Source organism: Bubalus bubalis, chromosome 5 (genome assembly GCF_019923935.1).
Source record: "Bubalus bubalis isolate 160015118507 breed Murrah chromosome 5, NDDB_SH_1, whole genome shotgun sequence".
Lineage (NCBI taxonomy): Eukaryota > Metazoa > Chordata > Mammalia > Artiodactyla > Bovidae > Bubalus > Bubalus bubalis.
The window spans coordinates 11,861,296-11,888,777 of NC_059161.1; the positions used below are offsets into that span (position 1 = coordinate 11,861,296).

The 27,482-nt window shown below is 42.6% G+C and overlaps 1 protein-coding gene across 5 annotated transcripts in view; it reads right to left on the reverse strand.

Annotated features, from left to right (window-relative positions):
* PTPN14 (protein tyrosine phosphatase non-receptor type 14) overlaps positions 1 to 27,482 on the reverse strand; it is a 190,279-nt gene that overhangs the window by 116,508 nt on the left and 46,289 nt on the right. For 4 of the 5 annotated variants that reach the window (XM_044942707.2, XM_006074263.4, XM_044942704.2 and 1 more), the window contains one exon: positions 1,383 to 1,704. In XM_044942707.2, the coding sequence (XP_044798642.1) occupies positions 1,383 to 1,556 (174 nt within the window). In that variant the 5' untranslated portion in view covers positions 1,557 to 1,704. Of the gene's footprint in view, positions 1 to 1,382; positions 1,705 to 20,217; positions 20,325 to 27,482 lie in introns of all 5 variants that reach the window. The other variant, XM_044942703.2, reaches the window with a different exon arrangement.

A 27,482-nucleotide genomic window follows, 5' to 3' on the forward strand; every position in this document is an offset into this window, starting at 1 on the left:
ACAGGGGAGCCTGGTAGGCTGCCCTCTATGGGGTCACACAGAGTTGGACACGACTGAAGCGATTTAGCAGCAGCAGCAAACTATAAAACATGCATGCTTTATGCCGATTTACACATGGATGCTTAAATGTGTACACCCCAGTGTGCTACTAATAAGGAAAAAAGAGCCAACTATCAACCACCAAGGTCAGAACCTTTCACATGCTTATCCAATTGTGTCAGTTACCAAGCTACATGTATCCTTTGGGCAGGACAGTCTCCTCCACAGGAAAAGAAAAGTCAAAGGAAGACCTGAACACCGAAACCAATGTATAAACATGAAGACCAGTCAGAGAAACAAGTGCTCAGGTGAAACAGTCCTTCAGAGGATAAGAGGCAGCCTGTGGTAGGTGCCAAGGGGAGAGGAAGACCTTCCCTGACCCCAACTCCTTGTGCAAATGGAAAGAGGGTGTGGATCCTGAGAGGTGAGGAAACAGATCAAATGTGATCATTTTTCAGAGGGACCACCCTGAGAACTGGGCAATGATATCCCAGGGCCCACGGCAATCACAGGCTCTTCCTTACCCTAAGGAGGGCTTGACTCTCAGGGGTCTGCCATCATTTCAACGCTGGCAACCATTCAACCATGGTCCCTTACCTACCAGCCTACAAAGCTCTCAAGAAACAAATGCCTGAGTGGGTCTCTCTCAAAAGTCTCTTCTCCTGAATGTCTATAAGGCTGCAAAACAGCAGGGCTTGCTTATTACCAAAGGGCATATTGCTCTAGGCGTCTCTTCTAAAGAGAGGTATCGTGACTGTCTAAATGGTGAATCCTGGGTTTGCTTAAAGCCCAAAGAAAACACGGGTCATGAGGAATCTTAAGAGGAACAAAACTCCCATTTTACAAGCTCCCACAAAAAAAGCTTCAATGGTCATGCTCACAATAAATGCTTTTTTCTTTTTTTTCTTTTACCCTCTTTGAAGAGGAGAGTATAGAAACAAACAAAAAATAAAAGCAGCTATATCCACCCTGTATGTGGGAGTTTTCTCCTTGATATGTAGCTGGAACATCAAAACCCCAGCTACCCCACTTGATTGTTTTTAAAGAGAGTAAATGACTTAGGGGAAGAGAATCTCATTACAGCCTCCTCATGGGCTGAAAGCAAAGGGGAACTGCCACACACACACCCTTATTTCCTTCCCCCCACCACCCCCAGCCCCATGCAAGCTCTAGGGGGTGCCCTTGCTTCTCACAGCATCAGAGCAGGTCCCCGCATCCACAGAAAAGTGTTACGAGGGAGGCCACGCTGGGACTCACAGGATGCTTAGAAACCAGGCTGAGGCTGACAAGCCGAATCCCGGGCTGCGCTGTGGCCTCTCCACTCCTCACACACGCGCCCTTACCTCCCGCAGCTCCAGCCTCTGGGCCACCGCCTCCAGGCACTCCTGCCCCGTGCTCTCCACAGACAGCGTGCACTCGATGACACTGCTGTCCAGCAGGCGAATGCGGGTGACAAAGCAGTTCTTGCTCAGGACGTTGTAGCGCCGCGTCCGGCGCAGCTTCAGGCCAAAAGGCATGGCTCTGCAGGCCTGGGATGCTGCCCTCGTGTCCTGGCGCCCACGCCCTTGAGATGGCCTTAGCAGCTTCGTGATGGGGCACTACCACCCGTGCTCCTCCAGGTGCGGAAAAAGGCGTCCATGCCCGGAGTGGTGCTCCGGAGGGTCGCTGCAAACACAAATGTAGAAGCAAGGTTACGGGCTGGAAGGGAAGCTCCAGGCGGCACATGTTCCTCCCACATGAGCACATCCCCTGAGGCCCAGATTCAAGAGCCAGATTCAAGATGCTCCCAAGCGCCTTGGTGGAACCTGTGCATTTGACCTTATCTTACAAGAGTGATATGACAAGATCCACTTTATGGCTAGAGACACAGATGTCCAGAGAATTAAAAGGACTCCAAGAAATCACGTGGCAAAGGCAGTATTCAAACCAATGTCTATGCAACTTCAATTTACATTTTTTAAGAGATCATATTTCATTTATTAGATAGGCACAGACAAAAAAAATTAGTAATACCCATCACTGAGGAAAATGCTGGGTAACATTTTTTGGTGAGAGTGTAAACTGATGAAATGCTAAAAAAACAAAGCTTGGTTACCAATAATACATAAAACTTTAAATGTATATATCCTTTTACTCTCTGAACTACTTTAAGAAATATTTTACAGAGATACATTTGTCCAAGTTTGAAAAGGACATCCACTGAAAAATTGTTTATAAGTAGCACTCTAGTATTCTTCCTGGAGAATCATGGACAGAGGAGCCTGGTGGGCTACAGTCTATAGGGCTGCAAAGAGTTGGACATGATTGAAGCAACTTAGCATGTACATATAGCATAAAATTGAAATATTTTCTCTATCAACAGAGGATTGGTTACATAAGTAATACTATACCCACAGAGTGTAAAAATGTGTTATCACTGACAACTGAAATAAATATATCATTTGCAAAGTTGTTTGAATTAGGCTAGGTAGCTAGTGTTTTTAGTGTGGCAATCTAGGACATAGAATTAAATGGAATTTAAAAAAGCAAGATGCTTACTGTATGTATAGATTCCAGTTGCATAAAATTAAAAATATGTAGAGAAAGAAATATTCTTGTGTATATATTAAATATTTCTGAAAGGATGCACAGAAAACTGTTGGGTGGCTGCTTCTTGGGAGAAGATATCCCAAGATATCTCTTGGGAGAGATATCTTTTACTTTTCTGTGTGTTCTAATAAAGATTTATTCTTAATCTACTTACAGAGTATCACTTTTATAATTGAAAAAAATAGGTAACCAAAACATGTGCTGCGAGATCACTGATGATAGAAGGAAAAGTTACTATATTAACTCTGGTTGAGTTAAAAACTGAATATTTATGACAACGCAGGTAAAGAAAATCTCTTTCAATGTATGAAAGTGAAAGTGTTAGTCACTGAGTTATGTCCCACTCTCCGTGACCCCATGGACTTGCAGCCCGCCAGGAATTCTCCAGGCAAGAATACTTGCCTGGAGTGGGTAGCCATGCCCTTCTCCAGGGGATCTTCCCGGCCCAGGAACCGAACTCTCTCCTGCACAGCAGGTGATTCTTTACCCTCTGAGCCACTGGGAAGCTCCTTCAGTGTACCATGGTAGTTTTAATGATGGCTGTTTCAGGTCAATAGAATTATGAGAGACTTTGTGGTTTAATGTTCCTTTGACTACTCTTGATTTTCTGTTTTTATTGTTGTGAACACTGCTTTAATGATCGGGGAAAACATAGTGAATAAAATATTATGTTTACTTAAGAACCAACCTTCTATTAAAACCATCCAACAGCTTGTACTGAAGTCAGTGTAACCATAAGGTTGGAGAAGTCTCAGATAGGCAGCAACACTTGGAGTTCAATAAGATATTTATCTCTCATTGCCCCTCTTCACCCAGCTACCAGAAAGTTTGCTTCAAGTATCATTAACTTCAAACTTCTTAAGTCTCTTCTCTATTCTTTTTTAGATAAACTTTTTATCTTATATTGGAGTATAGATGATTAACAATGTTGTGTTAGTTTCTGGTTTATAACAAAGTGATTCAATTATACATATACGTGTATCCTTTCTCAAATTCTTTTCCTATTTAGGTTGTTACATAATACAGCCTGTCCGCTCAAGAAAGAAGGAGTGAAATTTGAACTTTTTTTAAACTTCTAAATTTATTGTCTCATTTCAACCCCATTACCAGCTGTCTGGTGTTGACTTATAATCCCTATTTTACAGATGGAAAAAGTGGGGTTCAATGATTTAAGCAATTTGTTGATCCTGAACTTAAAATCTAATCTTGCTCCTCTTTTAACATTATTTGTCTTTATTTTTAATACTTATACTTATTTTCTTATTTACTGTATTATCTTATTTATTATTGGGTGATAGAAAAAGATGAATATGCATTTAATTATTAATTATAAATTAGTAATTAATGATGAGTTAGTCTGCAACTTTCTTTTTTTTAAGAAAAAGTGAATACACGAATTCTTTAATGTACTTAAAATCACAGCTGTATCCTTTTTTCACCAAATATTTAGACAGATGTGGGGAACCACCCTATTCTCATTTTGTTCCTTTACAAAATGCTTGATGCAAAAGCCCATCACCAAACTACACCAAATTTAACTCACTAATAACAAGATTTACTGACCCCCAGATGTCCCATGAATGCCAGTGATGACATTATTGCCATGGACAACACAAGAATAAAATAACAACAACAAAAGCAGCTTTACCATCCGCCCTGTGCCAGCAAGGCTCTCACTGGAAGGTTTCCAATGCTCTCATCTTCCAAAGAAGCCAGACATGTCCACATGGCCTCTCTGTTCAACTTTCTGTTTCCCGTGAAGCACAAAGAACCATCTCCTGTTCATATGATCGTTTTGTTAATTTGATTCCCTAAGTCAGGCTGCTACCTCTGAGCCCCCAACACTTAGACAAACAGGAATAGCTACTTGCAGGAATTCTTGAATTAATAATTCTAATGGCTTCAATATTTAGAAATCACTTCTTGTCAGAAATCACCCCAGGCCTCAAGCCAGGAGGTTGTCAGGACACAACCCTACAACACAGCCAAACACACTCCCGAGCCTCCCTGGGCCAGCCTCTGATGTCTGCCCTCGGCACATTCCTCAGCGTGACAGGTACATGTTTTATGAAGGCTTAAAATACATATGCAAGAGACCTGGGCTTGGTAAAATAGATGAACGTTTCTAAATCACTTTATGTTGGCAGAGTGTCGTGTTTACCTCCAAGATAGGCCAACCTGATGATCTCCTGATATCGGCAGAAAAAAACACGGTGGGACCCACCCAAAAAAGGAGAAAAAAGAGAGAGAGGATCAGCATTCAACTACGGAGTCCTTAAAGAGCTTACCCCTCTCACATTTCCATGAACTTGCTAAAACACAGGGCAGGAGACATCAAGATTCGATTCCTATACTGAAAAACTAGAGAGGCTCAGAGAGAGAAAACTATTTGCTCTGTGGGCACGAGTCACATTTCTCGTCCTGGGCCGGGTACTTTACCTTTGGGCGTGTCTCTCTGAACGCCCAGGGAAGAATGCAGCTGGCTTGGTGCACATGTATCCCAGCCACTACTAAACACAGTCCCTGCTTTTAAATACATATTTGACAGGACACAATCCATAATACGGTGATAAAAAGTACACCATACAACAACATGCACAGATAAACACTGTTTTTATAATGAACAAAAAAATTAATGGGGAAATAAACAAATAAATGGGGAAAAAAGTAAGTTCTCCAAAATGACTGTTATCTCAGGGCCCCATGGTGATGGTATCAAGCAGAACTCTCATTTTATATTTCATATATTGTACAATCATCCATCAGTCTCTGCAGGAAATTGGTTCTAGGACCTCAACAGAGACCAAAATTCGAGGATGCTCAAGTCCTTATATAAAATAGCACGGTGTTTGCAAAGAACCTATCTTATACTTTAATTCATCTCTAGATTACTTACAATACCTAATACAATATAAATGCTTTGGAAAGAGCTGGCCAGTCTGGCAAACTCAAGTTTTGCTTTTTGGAACTTTCTGGAACTTTCCTTTTCAAAAATATTTCTGAAGTTGGTTGAACCCACATATGTGGATCCCGTGGCTACAAAGGGCCAATTGTATTTCTGAATTGTTCTAACATTTTACAACTGCCTTATTTTTGTAACTAAAGATTCTTTTCAAATATACTAGCAACAGAAATGGTACATCAGGTGCAACATCTGACAATACACCTCCTAGAAAATACTTATTTTAAATTTTAAAGAACTTTTGAAATCTTCATTTTGCCAGACACTTGCCAGGTAAACTGTCAACAAAAAAGCTTAAAAGAAAACTGGTCTGGTTCCTCTAAAAGTCAATGTCATGAAAAAAAAAATTGAACAGGAAGGATTGGAGGCAGACTGCTCCAGAGTAAGAGAAATCTGGAGTTAAAAACAAAATGCAATGGGTGACCTTCATAAAACTGAACTTGGAAAAAAAAATAGTTGTAAAACACATAAGACATTAGGGAAATCTGAAATAGGGCGTAGAAATGAGATGATATGAATGTTTTATGGTTTTCTTCTTTTTCAATAGTGGAACTGTGGTTATGTTCATCCCAGATTGCTTAGTGGTAAAAAATCTGCCTGCAATGCAGGAGACACGGGTTTGATTCCTAGGTCAGGAAGATCCCCTGGAGAAGGAAATGGCAACCCAGTCCAGTATTCTTGCCTGGAAATCTCATGGGCAGAGGAGCCTGGCAGGGTCTATGGGGTTGCAAAGAGTCGGACACAACTTAGTGACTAAACAACAACAACAACATTATATATTTAGGTGTAAAAAGTCACTCACTTAACAGAAGGAGAGAGAATTCCAAATGAGCTGAGCAGTTCTGAGATTCAAAGTTTAATCTCAGGGAACAGGACACACTCAAACCTTGGTAGGAGAACTGGATTCATCCAGAGAGGCCGAGAATGGGTGTCAATTATTTATCCCCAGTTTACTCATCCATAAAGATAAACTCAACCTCAGACTGTGCTCAGTTGCTCATTCATGTTTGACACTCTGTGACCCCATGGACTGTAGCCCACCAGGCTCCTCTGATTATGGGATTAAGGCAACAGTATTGGAGTGACTTTACTCACCTGTAAAGATAATCTCTTCCCAGGTGTTTGTGAGGTGCCAATGAGAAAACATTTCCTGGGTGTGCTCAGTAAGTGTGGGTGTTTTCCCCTCCTATGCCTCTAGCTGTGAGCTGGGTTTGCTCAAGGATAGCAGAGCAGGTATGTTTCAAAAGGACTTGAGGATCTTGCCACCTACTGTGGACAAAGTCTTTTAAAAGAGAAAACAGGCAGGGACTTCTCTGGTGGTCCAGTGGTGGAGACATTGCCTTCAAATGCAGGGGGTGTGGGTTAGATCCCTGGTCAGGAAACATATCCCATTTGCCTTACAGCAAAAAAAAAAAAAAGAACCCCAAAACATAAAAGAGAAATAGCACTGTAACAAAGTCAATAAAGACTTTTTAAATGGCCCACATCCCTCCCCCTCAAAAAAAAATTTAAAAAGAAAAAGGCAAAACAAAGAATATAAAGTTTAGCATGAAGCCATGACAATTCCATGGTGAAACCTGACCAAGTGTAAAACAAAATCATGGCCTCTCCCAGCACTGCTCCCTTGCCATCCCCCTGACTCTGACATCTGGAGCAGAAATGAACCAGCCATTAGAGGAAATGTCCCATTACCAGCCCATCCTCAGTGGGTCAGAAGACTGTCATCTCAGGCAATAACGTGTATAGAGTGTGTGGTGTCAGCAACTGGTTTGGGGTTTGGTTTCTTTGGCTTGTTTTTTGGTAGAAGGTTGATTCTAAACTGGTTTTATAACCCATTTGACTGTGTCTCGGAGAAGGCAATGGCACCCCACTCCAGTTCTCTTGCCTGGAGGATCCCATGGACGGAGGAGCCTGGTAGGCTGCAGTCTGTGGGGTCTCGAGGAGTCGGACACGACTGAGCGACTTCACTTTCACTTTTCACTTTCACGCACTGGAGAAGGAAATGGCAACCCACTCCATTGTTCTTCCCTGGAGAATCCCAGGGACAGGGGAGCCTGTGGGCTGCCGTCTATGGGGTCGCACAGAGTCGGACACGACTGAAGCGACTTAGCAGCAGCAGCTACAGCCGTAGGCACATCCCAGTCTCTCTCACACTGAAGAATCTCCCATAGGCCTCTGGGCTCCCAAGTAGCATCCTGAAGGGAAAGATCAGTGTCGGATTCAGCTCTGTGCTCCCCTGTGACCCGGAAATGGAGCTCTGGCCATGGCAGGAAGCTGAATAAATATTTGTCGTTATGATGAAAGAATGAATCCAAAAAACAGTTGAGATTTTTGAAACCAGGGCAGGACAGGCATCTCCAGATGACCTCAGTGAGACTGGAGGAATCTGGAGCCTCAGAGAGGATGGACTTGGGGAAGCTTAAGAGAGGCTTAAACCATGGAAAAAATGGCATGAGACATTATTTAGCTCCCTGGTACTTCTTGGAGGAAAAGTTCTACCCAGATTTCTAAAAGTTCCACTTCTCCAGCCTTTGATGTGCCATATTCCGGGGGTGGTCATGAAGACCAGAAAGATGCCATATGACCAGAAGCTCTCTGCAAAAACTACACCGGAACTACTGATGGGTCAGTGTTTCAGTGTGCCCGTGACTGCTGAAAGCAATTTGTTGGGATATTTGCTCTGTAAACACCCCACTCCTTTCATGTAATAGGCAACAGTAAGAGAGAACGTACAGGAAGCTTTAAAGTCACTTCTAAAACCCACTCCTGACTAATCCATCAGATTTCCCAAACCTCTAACATGTACATATCCATCTTTAACTATCAGCTGTGATTTTCTATTACTTTGTACTCCTTTTATCTAAACATATCAGTGAAAATCCTGCTAGTTAAAAACACAAAGCAAAGACAGCTTCATCATCATACAGAAAAAATTATTTGGCTGATCTAATAAATCTTTAAATATGATGGGTTAAAAGTAGAGAGATCTTTCATAATGTCAACCAAATACAGCTTAATCTTCTTTATTAAATTACCTGTATGGCGTTTAGAAAAATGAAAGGCAGAAATTAAAACCCAAATCTTCAAGACGGTCATCACACTTTCTCTTGCCTTCTCATGCTGTATTACATATACTTGCCTTCTTTCCCCACCCCTCAAGATGTAAGTTCTGAAATCACTAGCAGAAGCTAACTGTTGTTGAGCTGCATTCTTTGTTTACCAACAGCTTCTGGAACCTCTCCAGCATTCCATATTATCACAACTCCCAAGCACACCTCACAGAACTATGTAACCCTGGTCTGGGTGTGAGAAGGGAAAAACTGATGTAACTCACACATCCTGTGTATAAACCTGCATAAGGCACAGCTTGGTTTTGAAAAATACTATGTCATTTTCCTAAGGCGAGTTTTAAAAAAGCATGGGGTGAGAGGGGATGAAAATGCCTTCTCTGACTCCCTCTTTGAAGAGCAGCAGAAAGGAGGGAGGGTGGGGTGAAACAGGAGATTGGGTTTGACACATAAACACTACCATGTATAAAGTAGGGAGCTAGTGGGCAGCTGCTGCATAACACAGGGAGCTCAGCCCGGTGCTCTGTGAGGACCTAGAGGGGTGGGCTGGAGGGGGTGGGAGGGAGGGGATGCGTGTATACTTATAGCTGATTCACTTCACTGTACAGCAAAACTAACACAACACTGTAAAGCAATTATACTCAAACAGAAAGAAGAGCAGAGAGGAAGTTCATTTTGTTGAGTAAAAAAATCAGACTATTAGTTTCTACTATAAATTTGACATATACCCATATGTCTAATTATTTTTAGCCAAATAAAATTTTTGTGCAAGGTCTGAAACGCAAATCTCTACCTTTCAGTTGCTAAACAACTACAACAACAAAAACAGAATGGCCACCTTTTAAAATCCCTTTATTTCTCTCCCACCAACTCACTTTCAAACATCCAGCGGTGAGATGCAAGAAATGTGTCCAAAAACACGTTTTCTAACATTCCCATGCACTAACTACATAGTTGGCCTTTCAAGCCTTTCTTAAGTTGTATTTTGAGTGAGAAGAAAGGTTCCTATTATAGGGCCCCATCACAGGGGTGCCTCACCCACGGGAAAGGTAGCTACACAGTAACATCTCTGCAGAATATGGCTGAAAATCAGGAAACAGCCAAAACAGCCTCTGAGCATTCAAATATCACAAGGTCCTTAAGTCCAACAACATACACTTTTGCTTGGGGAAACAACACTCTCACAGTTCATTCGTTCTAACTTTACCTACCTTTATATAGCATCCATGAAATTAAAAGAGGCTTACTCCTTGGAAAGAAAGTTATGACCAACCAACCTAGATAGCACATTGAAAACCAGAGACATTACTTTGCCAACAAAGGTTAGTCTAGTCAAGGCTATGGTTTTTCTAGTGGTCATGTATGGATGTGAAAGTTGGACTGTGAAGAAAGCTGAGCGACGAAGAATTGATGCTTTTGAACTGTGGTGCTGGGGAAGACTCCTGAGAGTCCCTTGGACTGCAAGGAGATCCAACCAGTCCATTCTGAAGGAGATCAGCCCTGGGATTTCTTTGGAAGGACTGATGCTAAAGCTGAAACTCCAGTACTTTGGCCACCTCATGCGAAGAGTTGACTCACTGGAAAAGACTCTGATGCTGGGAGGGATTGGGGGCAGGAGGAGAAGGGGACGACAGAGGATGAGATGGCTGGATGGCATCACCGACTCGATGGACGTGGGTTTGGGTGAACCCCGGGAGTTGGTGATGGACAGGGAGGCCTGGGGTGCTGCGATTCATGGGGTCGCAAAGAGTTGGACACGACTGAGCGACTGAACTGAACTGAACTAATAAAGCTAATCCACCCTTAGAAGATTCAAAAGGGATAAGGAAAAGCACCTTGGCAGGGCATAAAATCAGCAATGAGGGAGGTGACAGATAAACTGTGAAATGACAGTAGTGGTAAGGAAACTGCCCGCCAGTGCAGGAGACGCAGGACGTGTAAGTTGGATCCCTGGGTTGAGAAGATCCCCTGGAGTAGGAAATGGAAGCCCACTCCAGGATTCTTGCCTGGAAAATCCCGTGGACAGAAGAGCCTGGCGGGCTCCAGTCCAGCGGGTCACAAAGAGTCAGACAAGACTGAGCATGCGCACAATAGCTGTATTGCAAACACTCTGCAGTTGGCGGATTCATGTCGATGTATGGCAAAACCAATACAATATTGTAAAGTTAAAAAAAAAATAAATAAATAACATCCAGTGGACTCTGGTTAAAAAGGCAGAAAATGAATGTATTTTTAAACAGTCCCATTCATAGTGGTTAAAAATAACAACAAAAAAAAAAATTGGTTCTTGAGAAGGTAAAGCTTCTGTTACTTGGAATCTTTTTTTTTTTCCCTTAAGCAAGTGGTTCCCTTTTATCTCTGCTCTTACACTCAGAAGCAAACCAGTTCCAAGAAGTATCAGATGCTGCCATTTTTAACTGGGGAAGGGAGAAGGAGAAGGGAGGACAGGGAGATGCGGAGGAAACGGAGGAGACCTGCAGAAGGCAACTCTGGGAAAACAAGCAGTTGACAAGGTCCCCCAAGGTCAATGTTTAAAAAAATCATTTCCCCACCCCTAACTCTGAGGATTACTGCCCTGAGGTTTCTAGAGAGATAGCTTCTTCCCACAAGAAGGATCTTAAAATGTGAAAATTTCCATTTTTCACTAAACTAAACTTTTAAGGCATTCAAAGTACCTCTTGAATATTTACCAATGAAATGATATGGTGTTTGGAATTTGCTTAAAAGGAATGGGGTGGGGGAACTCGGGGTGGGAGGGGTGGGTAGAGGTGAAGCAATACTGGCCTACTGGCCATGAGTAGACAGGACTTAAGGGTTGGAGCCAGGCATGTCAGGGCTCAGACCACTCTCTACAGCTTTGTGTTGCCATCTTTTCCATATTAAAAAGCTTTTTTTTTTTTTTTTAATGAAGAAGTATTTCTTAAATGGTACTTTGAAAGTAACCTGGTATAACAGATAACAGTGCCTACTTTGCAAGAGGTATTTTTCAGAAAAATAGGGTCAATATTTTCCCTCCAACCCAACCCCTCTTGCCCTTCCAAAGTAAACCTTACATCTAAATAGATCAAATTGACAGTGGAGTTTTTCATTTCATTTTTAAAAGATGACAGGAATAGCTCTTTTGGTAGGTAAAGTGACAAGTTGGATAAAATACAGAGAACAATCAATCAGGCATAAGATAAGGGATTCTTCTCTGTCCAACTTGCATAATCACCTGTATCAAAATACCTGACTCGGGTTTACTCCTTAAATGAGTTCTCTCTGTCTATTCATGCCAGGAATGCTTTGTCCTAAAGACTCCACCCTTCTTTGAGAGACCGTAGAATCTGCAGCTCTCAATTCCAGCTCTTTCTTCTGTCAGTGTCTACACCCACAGCATGGGGATGTGTGTCCTGGAATGTTCAAGCCAATCGCAGTCGGTGACCAGACTGGGCAATTCCTGCAAGTGTCAGAACATGAAGAAGGCAATGATGGGCACCTCCGTGTTTAAAGGAGATTCGAGGCCAGGGGTGCCCTGCTGAGCTTTAACTCCAAAGGCCCTAGGAGATGGCACCTCCTAATGCCCCATTTCACAGGATAGGGCATCAAGGCTGCAGAGCTCAAGATCTCACCAGTTCCTAATGACACTATCTGACCTGCCACATTCTGACTCAAGGAACCATTCTAATAAAATCCAGGAAGCAGGTTGGAAGCCATGACCTGGTGGCAGGAAAATGACAGTGACTGAAGCAAGCCACCACATTCTATCAGGAGGACTGCGGCACGCCCTCTGCAGCCTGCCGCTGCTCCCCCCAGATACATGACTCAGACATGGCGGAGGCAGACCCTGAGGCGGCTGAGCCATCTTCAGCCCTAGCATGTGCTATCCAGAGGCCACGGCAGCAGGACGAGGTCCTGTTTGGCCCACGGCACACCCCCCTACCCCCGAGGCCTCTTACCTAAATGGCTTTCCTCCTACAGTCCTGGTCTGTGGTCTATACCACCCAGTGGGTCAATCCTAGCAGGTCACAAACAACCTCTTCAAAAACCAATTTCAGAAACAATCGCAAGAGCCGTCACCGAGGGGTTCCAGCCTGGTCATGTGACTCACTTGTGAAAATTAAAAAAAAAAAAAAAAAACCTGGCTGAAGGAAAACACACCTTTCACTTGCTTCACCCCCCTGCCCTTGGGATGAACACCCTGAAGGGACAAAGCTGATGAAGAGCAGGGGCTCTTCGTGAGAGGCTGCAGCAAGTGAACTCCCTCAGCCCAGTTTCCACACCTCCCTTTCCTCCGCTTCCTTCCTGCCCTGAGTTCCCTGTCCAGGGCTGTCGGATGGGAGGACTCATCTGTGTCACTTCCTCTGCAGAGGCAGCAGCCAAGCACCTCTGCCCATTCTCTCCCTCCGGGTCTGCGCCATCCAGCGCTGGCTTCCCTGGGCGCGTCGCCTTATTCCCGAGTCTCTCCAGCCCCATCAGTGAGCCTCGCCCTGATGTGGACTCGTTTCCATGCACGAGCCACTTCACAGCCACCTCACTTTCTCCATTTGTAACATGGGGGGGTGATAAGAATCCCAGCCCTCAGAGAGCCGTTGGAGGAATGAGAGGAGTTTAGCGCCACTTGGGGGCTGGCCCAGCGCCTGGCATGTGGTCCGCCCTGCGGCTGTTCTCTCTTGCTGCCCTTGTTACTGTTATTTCACTGAATATTGCAGGAAGCCCAAGAAAACCCAGACTATCGCCAAGTCCCCAAAGAATTAAAAAAACAAAAACAGTTTTCCAACAAATCAATGGTTTTGGAATGCTTAAAGTTAAGGCTATTCATCATAAGGAGGTGAAACATGAATGAGAAACAAGCAATTACTGGTCCCGCTGATGGAGAACCATGACAGGACGCCCATGAGCTTCAGCTACGTGACCACCCCACTGAGTCAGGAACACAGCCAAGTGGGTTCTAAAGTATTATAATACAACCACCTCTCGGGAGCCAAGATGCTGAATCAGGGGGAGAAAGAATGGAAACAGGTATGAACTAGTGTCAGCTGTCAGAGAGTTGCATAATCCCAACTGATGCAATCAAATGTTAATTACTAATGGGAGAAAACAAAGCTTCTACATATTGATAGATGGTCATGCGACAAGTACGTCCCTTCATGTAGGAAGACTACGTACACATATGCACCAATGCATGGCAAACCCACCCTAACTATCCTTTCTTTTCTTTGTCCCTTACCTGGTAGGTAGACACACACACAAACACACACACACACACACACACACACACAGAGTGGGTACTTGGTAAAACTTACGTTGTACTAAGTAGTTCTGAGTGACAGTACAAAAATCTGTCTACCTCTAGCATAGCATAGTAACTTCACTGTTGTAAGAACATTTTCTTTGTGTTAGGATCAGTGACCTCAAACCTGAAGATCTGTTCAGCTGCCTGCATCTCGCAGAGCAAGTCTGGGCCTTGAGAAAGGAGACACTGCACATGGTGTGACCCTTTCCCTGCACAGGGGATGTCTGTGATCTCTACGGTGTGAGCCCTGTTAGGACCAGGGCAAATGTCAAGTACTTCAGTTCGCAATTGGGACTTTGAGCTCTTAAAAACTGAAAAACTTACACATATACAATTCTAAAAATTCATATCTAACAAATGCAGCAAAGACTATACAAAGTAAATCTCATCCAAGAGGGCCCCTTTTGCTCTGATTTATATTTTAAAATGTTAAGGATTTCAAATTCCCCTGGAAATAAACAACATCTACTGAAATCTTTGTACATAAGCAGAAAAAGAAAGAAATCCCTGGGGAAAAATGCATATCTGCTTTTCAACTAGATTGTTAGAGGGCAGGAACTAACAATGTTTTACACAACTTCTATAACCCCAAATCCTTCTGCACTGTAAGTAACACATATTCTGACTCAACAATGCCACTTTGGGAAAACTAACTGGAAATAAAAGCAATGGATCTTAAGGTTACATGCAAGGATGCTGCAGTAAACATTATCTATAGCAGAGAGTGGGACTAAGAACAACCCCTAGTAGAGTTATGACCACATAAATTCTGTAATTGTCACATTATTTTTGGTATCATGCAGTTATTAATAAATTAGGAATATCTGAACCTATGAACTCAGAGCAACACTTATTAAAAATTCTATAACTATTGGCTTCCTGGAAAAGTTAATAAAAGGGGGAAAACAGCACAGCCAGTCATCTTGAACGTTTCTGCTTACACAAGCTCGGAAAAAGGTGAAGAACATTTCCATCCATCCTCAGAGAGATGAAGGGCAAGCAGAACATCTACTTTGTCTTTATAGCTTTTGGAGTATTAATACTGTATTACACACACACAAAAATTTACTTTAAACCACTTAGTCTCTGCCTCTCCTAAATACTATACGAAGGAAATTTGGAAGCAGTCTTCCTTCAGGAGTAGTATTATATCAGCTATCATTTATCACTTCAGTCACAGCATCATTTGAGTGATTAACTGCTATGTGCCAAAACTGAGCTAAAGACTTTTCATTTTGATTTTTTTTGCTAAGTCACTTCAGTCGTGTCCGACTCTGTGTGACCCCATAGACGGCAACCCACCAAGCTTCCCCATCCCTGGGATTCTCCAGGCAAGAACACTGGAGTGGGTTGCCACTTCCTTCTCCAATGCATGAAAGTAAAAAGTGAAAGTGAAGTCGCTCAGTCATGTTCGACCCTCAGCGACCCCATGGACTGCAGCCTTCTAGGCTCCTCCATCCATGGGATTTTCCAGGCAAGAGTACTGGAGTGGGGTGCCACTGCCTTCTCCGAAAGACTTTTCATGCATCATATCAATTAATCATCACAATCCCAATCTACAGGTAAGACAACAGACTATACAACCTGGCCAGTCCCTAAGCAAGCAGATGCCAGAGGTTCCCTCCAAAGTCCAGTCTTTCACCATTAGATTATACGGCAGGATGCACATTTGCCATATATGCCCTCTTGATAAATACCAATATTTAGAACACTATCTCACTAACCATATGGCTTTCAGCATCATATATAATCATCCCTTGAGTAAAAGCAAAAGGAAAAAAGTCACTTGGGATCTAGCATTCCTTTTCAAAATTAGAACTAATTAAAGCCACTTAATCACAAGGCTTCCCTTGTGGCTCAGCTGGTAAAGAATCCACCTGCAATGCAGGAGACCTGGGTTCGATCCCTGGGTTAGGAAGATTCCCTGGAAAAGGGAAAGACTCCCCACTCCAGTATTCTGGCCTGGAGAATTCCATGGACTGTATAGTCCATGGGGACACAAAGAGTCTGACAAAACTGTGCAACTTTCAAAGTCACGTAATTGTCGAACATGCATGAGTTTTCATTCTTTTGAATTATTAGAGTTAGAAATGTCATTCTTTTTCTCCCTTTAAAACTTTTAATAATCTTTAAGGTTTTGTGTTTATAAATTAATTAAAAGAAAATTGGAAATTATAGAAAATTAAAAGGAAAAAATAAAGTCACTCATAATGTCATGACTCAGTTCAATATAAAACATCTGCCCATTTTATCCCATTCTTTTAATTAAGTATATTTTAAATTTGTTTACATAGTTGGAACTGTACAACATTGAGCTGTTTCCTTCTTTCTCACTCCTAACTCCTCACTTTTTCTCTTCCGATATTACAGAAAATTTTTAAAAAACAAGTTTAAACTGTTACATCATATTCTATGGGAAAGATCAACATTTCTCCACTGCTGAAAGCTTTGCTCTGATTTTTTGCCATTGGTAAAGAAGATTTGCCTAGACTTGTGATCATTTTTTTACGATAGATAAGAGGGAGTGTTATCAAGTCAAAAGCTAAACGTTTTTAAAAGTCTCAAGTCTCATTGTATAATTCTAAATCGATTCCCAAAGGACTATAAAATGCAGAAACCATGACAAATTGCTAAGACTTCCAATTCTTCACCTGTACAATGACTGAAATACCTTTGTTTCCTTAAATACTGTAATAAAAAGCTATATGATAAAACAGAAATTAAACTTGAGAGTCAAAGTATAAAGATTAAGTTAAAGCTTCCTTCCCTTACTGGGCTACCATCAGCACAACTCCCCCAAAACCTGAAAAGCCTCAGAAAGGAAAATTTCAAGCCAAAAGGGAGACAGCAAAGCCCCAAAGCTCCATGTGACAAGAGGTCTGGGAAACAGAACGCCTCCCAATATCCAGCCTGCAATAAATGGCATCCCCTCTCTCCAGAGCTACAGTGCTGTAACACAGCAGCAGTTCTAAGGACAGCTTTTGAGAAACGCAATATGTTGCCCTCCATCAAGAGGTAACTATGGAAATTACTTCACTTTCACTTTTCACTTGCATGCATTGGAGAAGGAAATGGCAACCCACTCCAGTGTTCTTGCCTGGAGAATCCCAGGGACGGTGGGGCCTGGTGGGCTGCCGTCTATGGGGTCACACACAGTCGGACATGACTGAAGTGACTTAGCAGCAGCAGCAGCATGGAAATTACTTGGCCTGAACATCAAATGAATGTACTTCCTTATATTTATATATCATTTCCTCAAAAACTATTATTCACTCAGCACAGACTACTGATTGTGGGAAATCCCAAAGAACAAGTAAAGACACCCTCTCTCCCTACCGAGTCATAGGAAATGCTAGGTAAGGATAAAAACCAAGAGCAATCAATGCTCAGAGCAGCTGTAAAGAGATTAGCAAGGGCAAGAAGGAAAGGAGTAAATGAAAACACACACCAACCATCTGGAGACTGTTTTAGGCTTTAGGATAACCTACAAAAAGTAGAAAGGGATATGACAAAGGTTGGTGGCTCAAGAAGAGCTTCAAGGATGGACAGGTTTTTGGCTGAAGGTGACATTCAAGCTCATTTTATTTCATATAAACACAAGAGTTGAGACAGAAGCAATGGAAGGTCCAAACACATACAGCACAAGAATAAAAATTAAAACACTCTGTTGATCTTACTGTCACATATGGTGTTTTGAAACTGTTTCATTTACTCAAACATTGTCATAATCACTAGTTCTCCAGAGCAGTTAAGTCAAGATGGTAAATGAGTATTCTAATATAACAGCTCGAACAAGCAAGTAGTGAAGAATGAAGAGTCCATTCTACTACCTGCTCATGGACATTCTCATGGGAGAGTGAACTGATTCGGAAAAAATGTAATGGCCCTCAGTCACAAGGTTAGAACTTTCAGATGATGGTTAAACACAGCAAAGAAAAATGGCCCAGGGTGACCATATTTCAGTAACTCATTCCAACAACAATCTTCACTGTGGTGAAATTTCTTCTTTGTAAAATACCCTTAAATCTCTACTTCTAATTTTATCCACTTCTTCTTAACAGTCTTTCATCTTGAAGAGGGAAACTCTGAGCCATCATCTCTACATCACACATTCAAATATTTAACACTTATTATGACATGCACTACCTAAGTGCATACTATCCAACTTAATCTTTCCTTTCTTACCTTCTCTTTTTAGGTACTAGCTTGCTGCCCTTTATCTCTGTGGTTCCCTATTAACTCTAAATTCCCCTTATCTTCTTCTAGTTGCAGAAGTGAAATGAGACAAGCTATCTTTACAACTTATCTCATTGAGATGAGCTCATGATTCAACAGAAAACACAGCACCCAGAAGCAGTTTTCCCATATCTTTCTGTTCAGTTCAGTTGCTCAGTTGTGTCCGACTCTTTGCAACCCCACGGACTGCAGCCCGCCAGGCTTCCCTGTCCATCACTAACTCCCAGAGCTTGCTCAAACTCATGTCCATCGAGTCAGTGATTCCATCCAACCATCTCCTCCCATATCTTTACTTGAAGGAAAAGATCTCTCGCTAGAGGAAGACACCAAAAAACAACAAATAAACCGAGTTCTGTTTTCATTTGTACCAGATGAAGAAAAAGAATACGGCAAAAGAAAAGAAAGTATAAAATCAGTCTGGAATACGCAGATTCAATTCCTTGCTCCATCTAGTTGCTTGAATCCAATCAGTAACTACAAATACGGAGCTAGAAGCTAGGAGATTGATGAGTTTAATTGACAAAATAAAGATGTTTATGCTCTTCTCCCAACTGAAAGATCACTTCAAACTGAGGAGAGGAACAAGACACAAATGCTAAAAGCTCCAAGCTTGATGAAAGGAGGGGATTTCAGAAACTCCCAGCAAAAAGAAAAAAAAAAAATGCAAATCCAGACTGGAAAAACCTGGGAGAGCGGGTTAAATTGGCCCTGCTAGCCTACCTTTGAGGGCTACAACATAGCAGGTGTTTCGTTTTGTTTGCTGGGATGGGTAGGTTGTTTTGTTTTGCTTTGTGAGTGTGTAGGTTGTGAGTAGAGAAGATTTGAAAGTAGGGGAACTGTTTGAGCCTCTTCACAAGGAAGTGTTACTCCTCCCAGTCCAGATGGAACAGGAAGTCAGAGGGCTCCAAAAGAGATGTCTCCAGGAGGCAAGAGGGAAGAGAGGGGGTGTGAAATTATCCGACAAGACTGGATCATGTGGAAAGTCATATAAAAGGAGTTTCACAAAGCCATTGGAGATGTGTGGGAAGACTTGGATGATTAAAGAAAAGCCAGCAAAGGGAAAGGTAAAGCATTTAGTAACTCAAGGAAAAATCAAATTGTGTGTGAAAAAGCAAATGCAATCTCAACACCCTGGGCTTAGCCGTAAACATTACTTACATGTTTATATGAATAGAAACCACTGGACTGAGTCTAACCAGGCTATTCATGCTACTAATCATTCTGAAAGGACAGTGGAAAGGAAGATCCACTATAAATGAGCTCAAGCCCTTAACTCCCACAGCCATCACCACCAGCAGCAGCAGCCAAGCTAACATTATTGAACACTTAACTGTGTTCTGTAATTTTTATTCTGAGCACTTACTAGTCAGCTCCTGTCTCTCCTAGGGGTCAAGACAAAAGGCACCTTGAAGCCTCCCAGGCTGAGAAAAGAGGAACGTTTCTCCAGGAAGGAAAGGTCCCCTTGAACACCCTGAAGTCAGCCTCTGGGATTCCTTCAGTGAGAAGAGGAGCATCCCACTCGGTTTCAGGATGTCTGTGACCGAAGAACAGGGTCTCGTTAGAGGAAGCCACACTGGACAAAGAAGGGCCCATGGACCCTGAGCTGGGAGAAGTGGATGGGGAAAGAAATCTGAAATACAATTGACTTAGAACTCCAACTCCTGACCTCCACCATTCAGATACTACAGAGGCTAATCTAAATGCAAACGCAGATGGCTTCTGCACTGAGTCTAAATCCATGAAGATGGATGATGAGGGGGCGCTGAAGACCTCCAGCCTTTATATGTAAGTGGTGATTCCTTGAGGACAGCAGACATGTACAGATGCTGGCACCACTCTGGGTAAATGAGTGAAGGTCAATGAGTGCTGATCACTAAGTGTTCAAGACCAAAAGCCAGACGTCACAGTTACCACTTATGGAGCATTTCCTCCACACTGAACTCTGTGTATACATTATTTCCAGTACTCACATCACCAACCTTCTACTAGGCATCATACCCATATTATAGATAAGTAAACTGAAGCTCACCAAGTTTTAAGTAACTTACCTAAGACGGCTCCTTAGCTAGCAGTGGAGCGCACACGGTCTCTACGTGGCCATGTGGTAAGTCATCTTCCATCATACACTGCAGTCTGAGCCTTTATTATGACTCTTCTAGAGTTTGGAGGAATAGAGGGAAATCAGTCTCTACCCATGGACGTGGAGCTCAGCGCTCAAGACCAGCTGACAGTGTGGAACACAGTTAATTACCACATAAGAGAAATGCACTCTTTGAGTTCCTAGAATTAGGACAAGAGGGACAAAGCTGCTAGATGACCCAGGGTCAGGAGGAGAAGAAAGAACTGGGACTGGAGGGACTGGAAGGCGAAAAGCCAGGTCCTCACTCCCTGTGCTCCTTTGCTCTAAACACATGCCTGGAATTTGCCGCTATTGTTCCTCCTCTGTTTCAAAAACAAAAACAACCTCCCTGGATCCTGAAACTCCTCCTACTAATGAACAGAGGCCAATCTTGATACTGTAGGAGTCAAAAAAATAAACCAAAATGTGGGGAACTTCTTAGACGCTTACATGAAAAACTGGCACATCCCATGTTTTAGCTTTGATACTTCTCATGGAATCTGGAAACGCTCAAACCACTGTCACCAGAGGTACCGACCTTCTACCTGTTCATGTTCATTTTTGCACTTGGGTCAAACTCTCCAAAGCATCTTTTCATTCTACCAACCAAATAATAAATACCAGATAAAGACATAAGGTGACGGATGTGTCCGTTAACTGGATGGAAGGAACGCTTTCACAGTATACATGTATATCAAATCACTACTGTGCTCATTCTAAAAGAACATTACAGTATTACATGTCAGTTATACCCCTAACAAAGCTGAGTTTTTAAAATCTTAATACCAAAAAAAAAAAATATGGTTTTATACTCTCAAGGGTAAGTGCAGAAGTGAACACAAATTGCACGGCACCCGCTCCTCTTAAGCCAGTGTCAGTATTAAAACAAATATAACCAATAAGGACCTACTATACAGCCCAGTGAACCACTACAATATTTTGTAAGAATCTATAAGGGAAAAGAATCTGAAAAAGAATATATATACACATACACACACACACACACAGGCACATATATATAAACTAAATCACTTTGCTGTTCACTTAAAACTAACACAGCATTGTAAACCAATGACATGTAAGTGAAAGTCGCTCAGTCGTGTCCAACTCTTTGTGACTGCATGGATATACAGTCCATGGAATTCTCCAGGCCAGAATACTCGAGTGGGTAGCCGTTCCCTTCTCCAGGGGATCTTCCCAACCCAGGAATTGAACCCAGGTCTCCTGCACTGCAGGTGGATTCTTTACAAAGCTGAGCCACCAGGGAAGCCAAATACACGTCAATAAAAGGATAAAATAACAAAATTAAAGTAAATTATGCCTATTTTCCAAGGCATATCCTGAAGTCACCAATTTGTGGGTAGCTCACATACGCCTAGAAAAGGAAAAAAGGAAAGAAAAGGAAAAGAAAGACCAGACAGAAAACTTACTGAGAGGTTTCAAAAACTAGCCTACAGTTAAGGGAGGTGAATCAAGGACTGGGAAATCCAATTATGAAAGCAATAGGAAAAAGCAGCTCAACCAACCTACACTGTGCAGATAACAGAGGGAAAGGGTAGGAAAGCTCTGTGTTGCCAGGTCACATGCTAAACGGGGACTGGAAGGGAAACCGGCTCTGGGGGAAGGCCTCTCTCTGACCTGCCTGGGAAGAGGAGGCAGAGGAAGCCATGGGTGTGGTCTTCAGGCCACACAGTTGGCTCATCTGAGGGTGAGGGGAGAGCCCTGCAGGATGGCTTTCCCACTCGGCCGGGACATCCCTCCAACACTCCAGTCAGAGTCAGGAAAGCAAAAGGATACGAAACAGAGCTGGCACCGGAAGTCCACATCCGACGCACTGAACCCATTCAGCCCAAAGACCTTCCCTTTACAACACCACGCCGACGTGACTCTGCGAGAAAGTGAAGGCTCTGTGTACATCAAACAGCATCTAAGCCAACCTTTGAGACAGAAGAGTGTTTCTCTCCAAACTCGAATTTTGTACTGACCACAGGCCACCCTCCCACTTATAAGCCAAGAGAAGTCAGTAAGAGTCAAATTTGTTGTCTCTGTTGAGATTGTATTCCAGGGCAATGGCCTAACAACGCATTTTTTAAAAGAAGTTTATTATTACCAATATTTATCAAGGACCTACAACATGCCAGGCACCGTGCTAGATAGCAGAGATAAAACTATTTAAAACAGACACAGCTCTGCTGTCCTGCTCACCTACCATAAAATACCTTAATCTCTAAAACCACTGTCTGTACAGAACTTGAAAGATCGAAATCATTAAAGCATCCAAGTAGGGGAGTATCACAGCTGAGCACATAAAAATCACCAAATAACGCAGCACCATTAAGTCTCATCTTTTTTCGTACTGATACCTGCACTTGCTTACTGACAAATACCAGAACACTAAGGAACACCATTAACTGTCTCTAATTCAACTCATTTCCACTGAGCAACCCTGTGGACACCACAGATACCAACATGCATACAATCTGATTCTTGGCTTCAGGAAGCTCATAATCTAGTGGGAACGAAAGCTTAAAAATCAGGGAGGGCAACAAGCATTCTCTGGAAAGAGGTTTGAGAGCTGTGTTTAAGAAGAATTTTAGAGGGACTTCCCCGGTGGCCCAGTGGCTAAGACTCTGCACTCTCAATGCAGGGGGCTCAGGTGTGATCCCTGGTCGGGGCTCTGGATCCCACGTGCCACAACTAAGAGTTTGCATGCTGCAGCTAAGACCCGGCACAGCCAAATAAGTAAATAAATTTCTTTTTTCAAAAAAGATGATTTTTGCAAAACTGACACACAGTAATATTGCTTTTTTCTCCTTACAATTTCCCCAAGTAAGCCCTGACATCAGATCAGGCTCTTGACCTCTGCTATGGTGGAATGTGCTTATCAAAATGAGCCTGCTGCCACTTCACAAAATATGAAATTCACTCTCCCTCCCACTATGGCATTCAAAGTCATCTAAATTTTCCCTAGTCTTTGGTATGGCTGCTGCTCCCAAAGACTAAATAAGACTAATAAGATCTGGTCTTTGCCTTCCTTAAATATTGAGGAGGAGTTAGAGAATGATGGTGATAATGATGGTGATTAATAATTGCAGCTTCAATGAAGAAAGCATTTGGAAAAATTCTAAAACCAAGCTTCAAGTCAAACATTGGGCTAAGCAGTCTTGATTTATAGTCAATTAATGCTTATAATAGCCCTATGGGATAGCTATATTATTTATCCCCATTTTACAGATGAGGAAACTGAGGATTGAAGAGGTAGAGACTTTGTTCAAGGATACAAAGCTAGGAAGTGGCAGAGTCACATCCAACTGTCTACCCAGTATACTCTGCCCTCCCCACCTGCACCCATCAACTGCAAGGCGCAGGAACCCAGCACACCCCTTCTATTTTTTTTTTTTATTTTATTTTTTAACTTTACAATATTGTATTGTTTTTTCCATATATCAACATGAATCTGCCACAGGTATACACGTGTTCCCTATCCTGAACCCTCCTCCCTCCCCGTACGTCCCAGTGCACCAGCCCCAAGCATCCAGTATCGCCAGCACACCCTTTCATCGCCAAGTCTTTAAGTGCTCTGGCCTCTGAGAGGTCCTGCTTTCTTTTCAACCGTCACCCAGTTGATTCCTACTCGTCTTTCAGGACTCGTCTGGTGTCATCTTTCCAGGAAACTTTTCTAGACTGCCCCTCTCTAAGGTCTGATATCTCTTCTCTGGATTTCCGCAGCCCTGGGCACGGGTCCTTTGTCTCACAGTACTTATTTCAACATGTCACTCAGTCCTGATCTGCTCAAGATCATGGGCCATCTCATATTCAATTTTGGAGCTTCAGAGTTTTGTGGAGCGCTTATGTGAAGCAGGCATCAAATGAGCTGTGCTGGTTGGTTGAACTAATGATCAAGTAGAGAGAAGTGAAGCTAAGGGCTTATTCCAAGACATTCTTTGGAGCCAGAAATACTCAAGTTCAAGTCCTAACTTGATCGTTTACCAACCTGACCAACTTCAGTTTTCTAAGCTTCTATCTCCTTTATAAAATGAAGGTTAACAGTAGCATACAGCTTAAAAGGCTGTTCGGAGGATTTAGATTTAACAACACAGCTCAGTACGTGGTATATAGTATGTGTTCAATAAATGTCAGCTATTAGTAGTAAACTACAAGTCAATAACCAACCCTTTAGCAGTGAAGTACTTTGGCCCTGGTACCCAGCTCCTCTCTCCCCTCCAATCTAAAGGCTCTGAGCAGATGCAAAGTTGTTCCCCCTACAAAATGGCTACAGGGTGGGACAGATCACTTCCACAACCAATCTGAGTCCCTTCTAGAGCTAAACATTTAAAAATCACTTAGGTTTTTTAATAAAGCTTTGAGAGGAAAAAAAATGTTTCACCTATAACCTTGAATTTAACCTTTTCTCCCAAGACAAGCGTTTCCCTGGAAACTGATGACCTAGCTCAGAATAAAGCAGTTGCTACTGTAACAATTACCTCTGACAGAGCACTATTAGTAACTGCATCATTACTGAAGTTCAAGTTCAAAAGTTTAGTCCTTTCATACCATACTGGTCAAAACCTCCTTAGCTAGAAATTAGACAACATAAGTGCTTGCCTTTTTGTGTATACAAGTGACAATGCCATGAACCATGTCAGAATTTAGTTATATTTCTTCTACTTTAAGAAATATAATTTGCTTAATATGGTCTAATCCCATATTCAGCTCCATAGGAGCAATTGCTTTTTAAAAAAAAAAAACTTTATTTTGTATTGGGGTGACTGCAGCCATGAAATTAAAAGACACTTACTCCTTGGAAGGAAAGTTATGACCAACCTAGATAGCATATTCAAAAGCAGAGACATTACTTTGCCAACAAAGGTCCGTCTAGGCTATGGTTTTTCCAGTAGTCATGTATGGATGTGAGAGTTGGACTGTGAAGAAAGCTGAGCACCAAAGAATTGATGCTTTTGAACTGTGGTGTTGGAGAAGACTCTTGAGAGTCCCTTGGACTGCAAGGAGATCCAACCAGTCCATTTAAAAGAGATCAGTCCTGGGTGCTCTTTGGAAGGAATGATGCTAAAGCTGAAACTCCAGTACTTTGGCCACCTCATGCGAAGAGATGACTCATTGGAAAAGACCCTGATGCTGGGAGGGATTGGGGGCAGGAGGAGAAGGGGACGACAGAGGATGAGATGGCTGGATGGCATCACCCACTCGATGGACATGAGTCTGAGGGAACTCCGGGAGTTGGTGATGGACAGGGAGGCCTGGCGTGCTGCAATTCATGGGGTCGCAACGAGTTGGACACGACTGAGTGACTGAACTGAACTGAACTGATAGCTAATTAGGATTTCCCTGGTGGCTCAGTGGTAAAGAATCCACCTGCAAGGCAGGTGACATAGATTCAATCCCTGGGTTGGGAAGAACCCCTGGAGAAGGAAATGGCAACCCACTTCAGTATTCTTGCTGGGAAATCCCATGGACAGAGGAGTCTGGAGTACTACAGTCCACTGGGTCACAAGAGAGTTGGATACGACTCAGCGACTGAACAATAACAACAGCAGCCAATTGACAATGTTGCGACAGTTTCAGGTGAACAGCGAAGGGGCTCAGCCATACCTGTACATGTATCATTCTCCCCCAAGCTCCCCTCCCATTCAGGTAGGAACAATTTGCTTTTAAAATTATATTTTCTTTAATAGGTGTTAAAACTCTATAGATTTTATTACAATAATGATGTAGAACTAGGAATGACCTGGAAAATTTCGAAAACCAAGCCTCATCTTATATGTTCTCATGATCCCGTGATGTCATATTAATTCATGGATAAAACTACGATTGTAAGAGCTCTACAGTGGCTGTAGACGGGCAATGCTGCTGAAGTATTCCAACTTCTATTCACCGGCCTTGATAAAGTACCACTGCATCCTCCCACACTTCCCCCCACCCCACCTCCGGAAGCATACAATGAAAGCTTTGGAACATGGAAAGTTAGTTTTGGAAGGAGACCAGATAAGATGGGTACTCAGCTGCATAGCCTGCCACAGCAAACTTGCACCTTTTTCCTTGCATGCGTCATTGTTCTCGCATACACCACCCTCCTCCAACAAAAGGCTTATTTATTACAGTAGATCTTAGTCTAAAAAAGCAGAACACTAAGCAAGACATTTACTTTTTAAACACGGTTTTTATTTCCTCAGAGACACAGTGAGATCAGTGGCGATGCTCTAAGTTGATCTGCTGGCCTATGTGTTAGACCTATTTTATGTACAAGCACTACACACCAGGTCACACATACGGGACGAGAAGCTGCTCAAATCGGAAATACCAGCAGAATGACTATATTGAGAGGAGCTTATACAGAACACATTCTTATAGGCATGCATCAAAGAAAATAAGAACAGCTTCTAAACCAGTGGCACTCAACTCACATGAAGACAACCAAATATAAAACTGCTGGGACGCTCCACCAGTGTCTTCTCCCCCATCTTCAGCGCCTTCCTCTTCCTCCTTCTCTCTTCCTTATGTTACAAGAGTGGTCTTGGCAGCCTACTGATGGTCCCCAAGGTTACAGAGGTGGGGCGATTCCTGCCATATAAACTATACTGTAATGTTTGCTGGTCAAAATATGAGCAAACTCTGGATATACCTCTTTTACCTGCTGAGCTAACCAAAAACCAGTATACTCCATTGTATTCTATCATCTAAGAAGTCAGAGCTGCTCTTTTTTCTGAAGGAGTAGAAAGAGATGATGCTAGGAAACTGATCATAGAAGCTCTTAACTGAACAGGAGCAAGGCAGAGAGAATGAAAGCTAACAAAATACTTGTGTATCTAAAAGAAGAATGGCCTCTCCTGACATTTTAAGACCAAGAGTCCCCACTGCACTCTTGGATGAAAGAGAGGAAGTGAGGGTGGGTGACTCTGTTCCTTGACAAGATTCAAGGGAAGGAAGGAAGGAAGTATAATTAGCAACGATGACCGTATGTCATCTTTACCACAAGTGAACCTAAAGGAAAGAGATTGCCTACAAGACCTGGAATTTCTCTTGTCCAGCTCACAAAACGAAACAGATCTTGAAGGTTACTTAACAACTCACTTTAGATCAAGCAACGACAGTCTGAGAACTGGTACCACCACCAGTGATGAGAGATTTTCCCTCTCCTTAGCCTCATGCCAGAAAAGGATGGAGATACATCCTGAA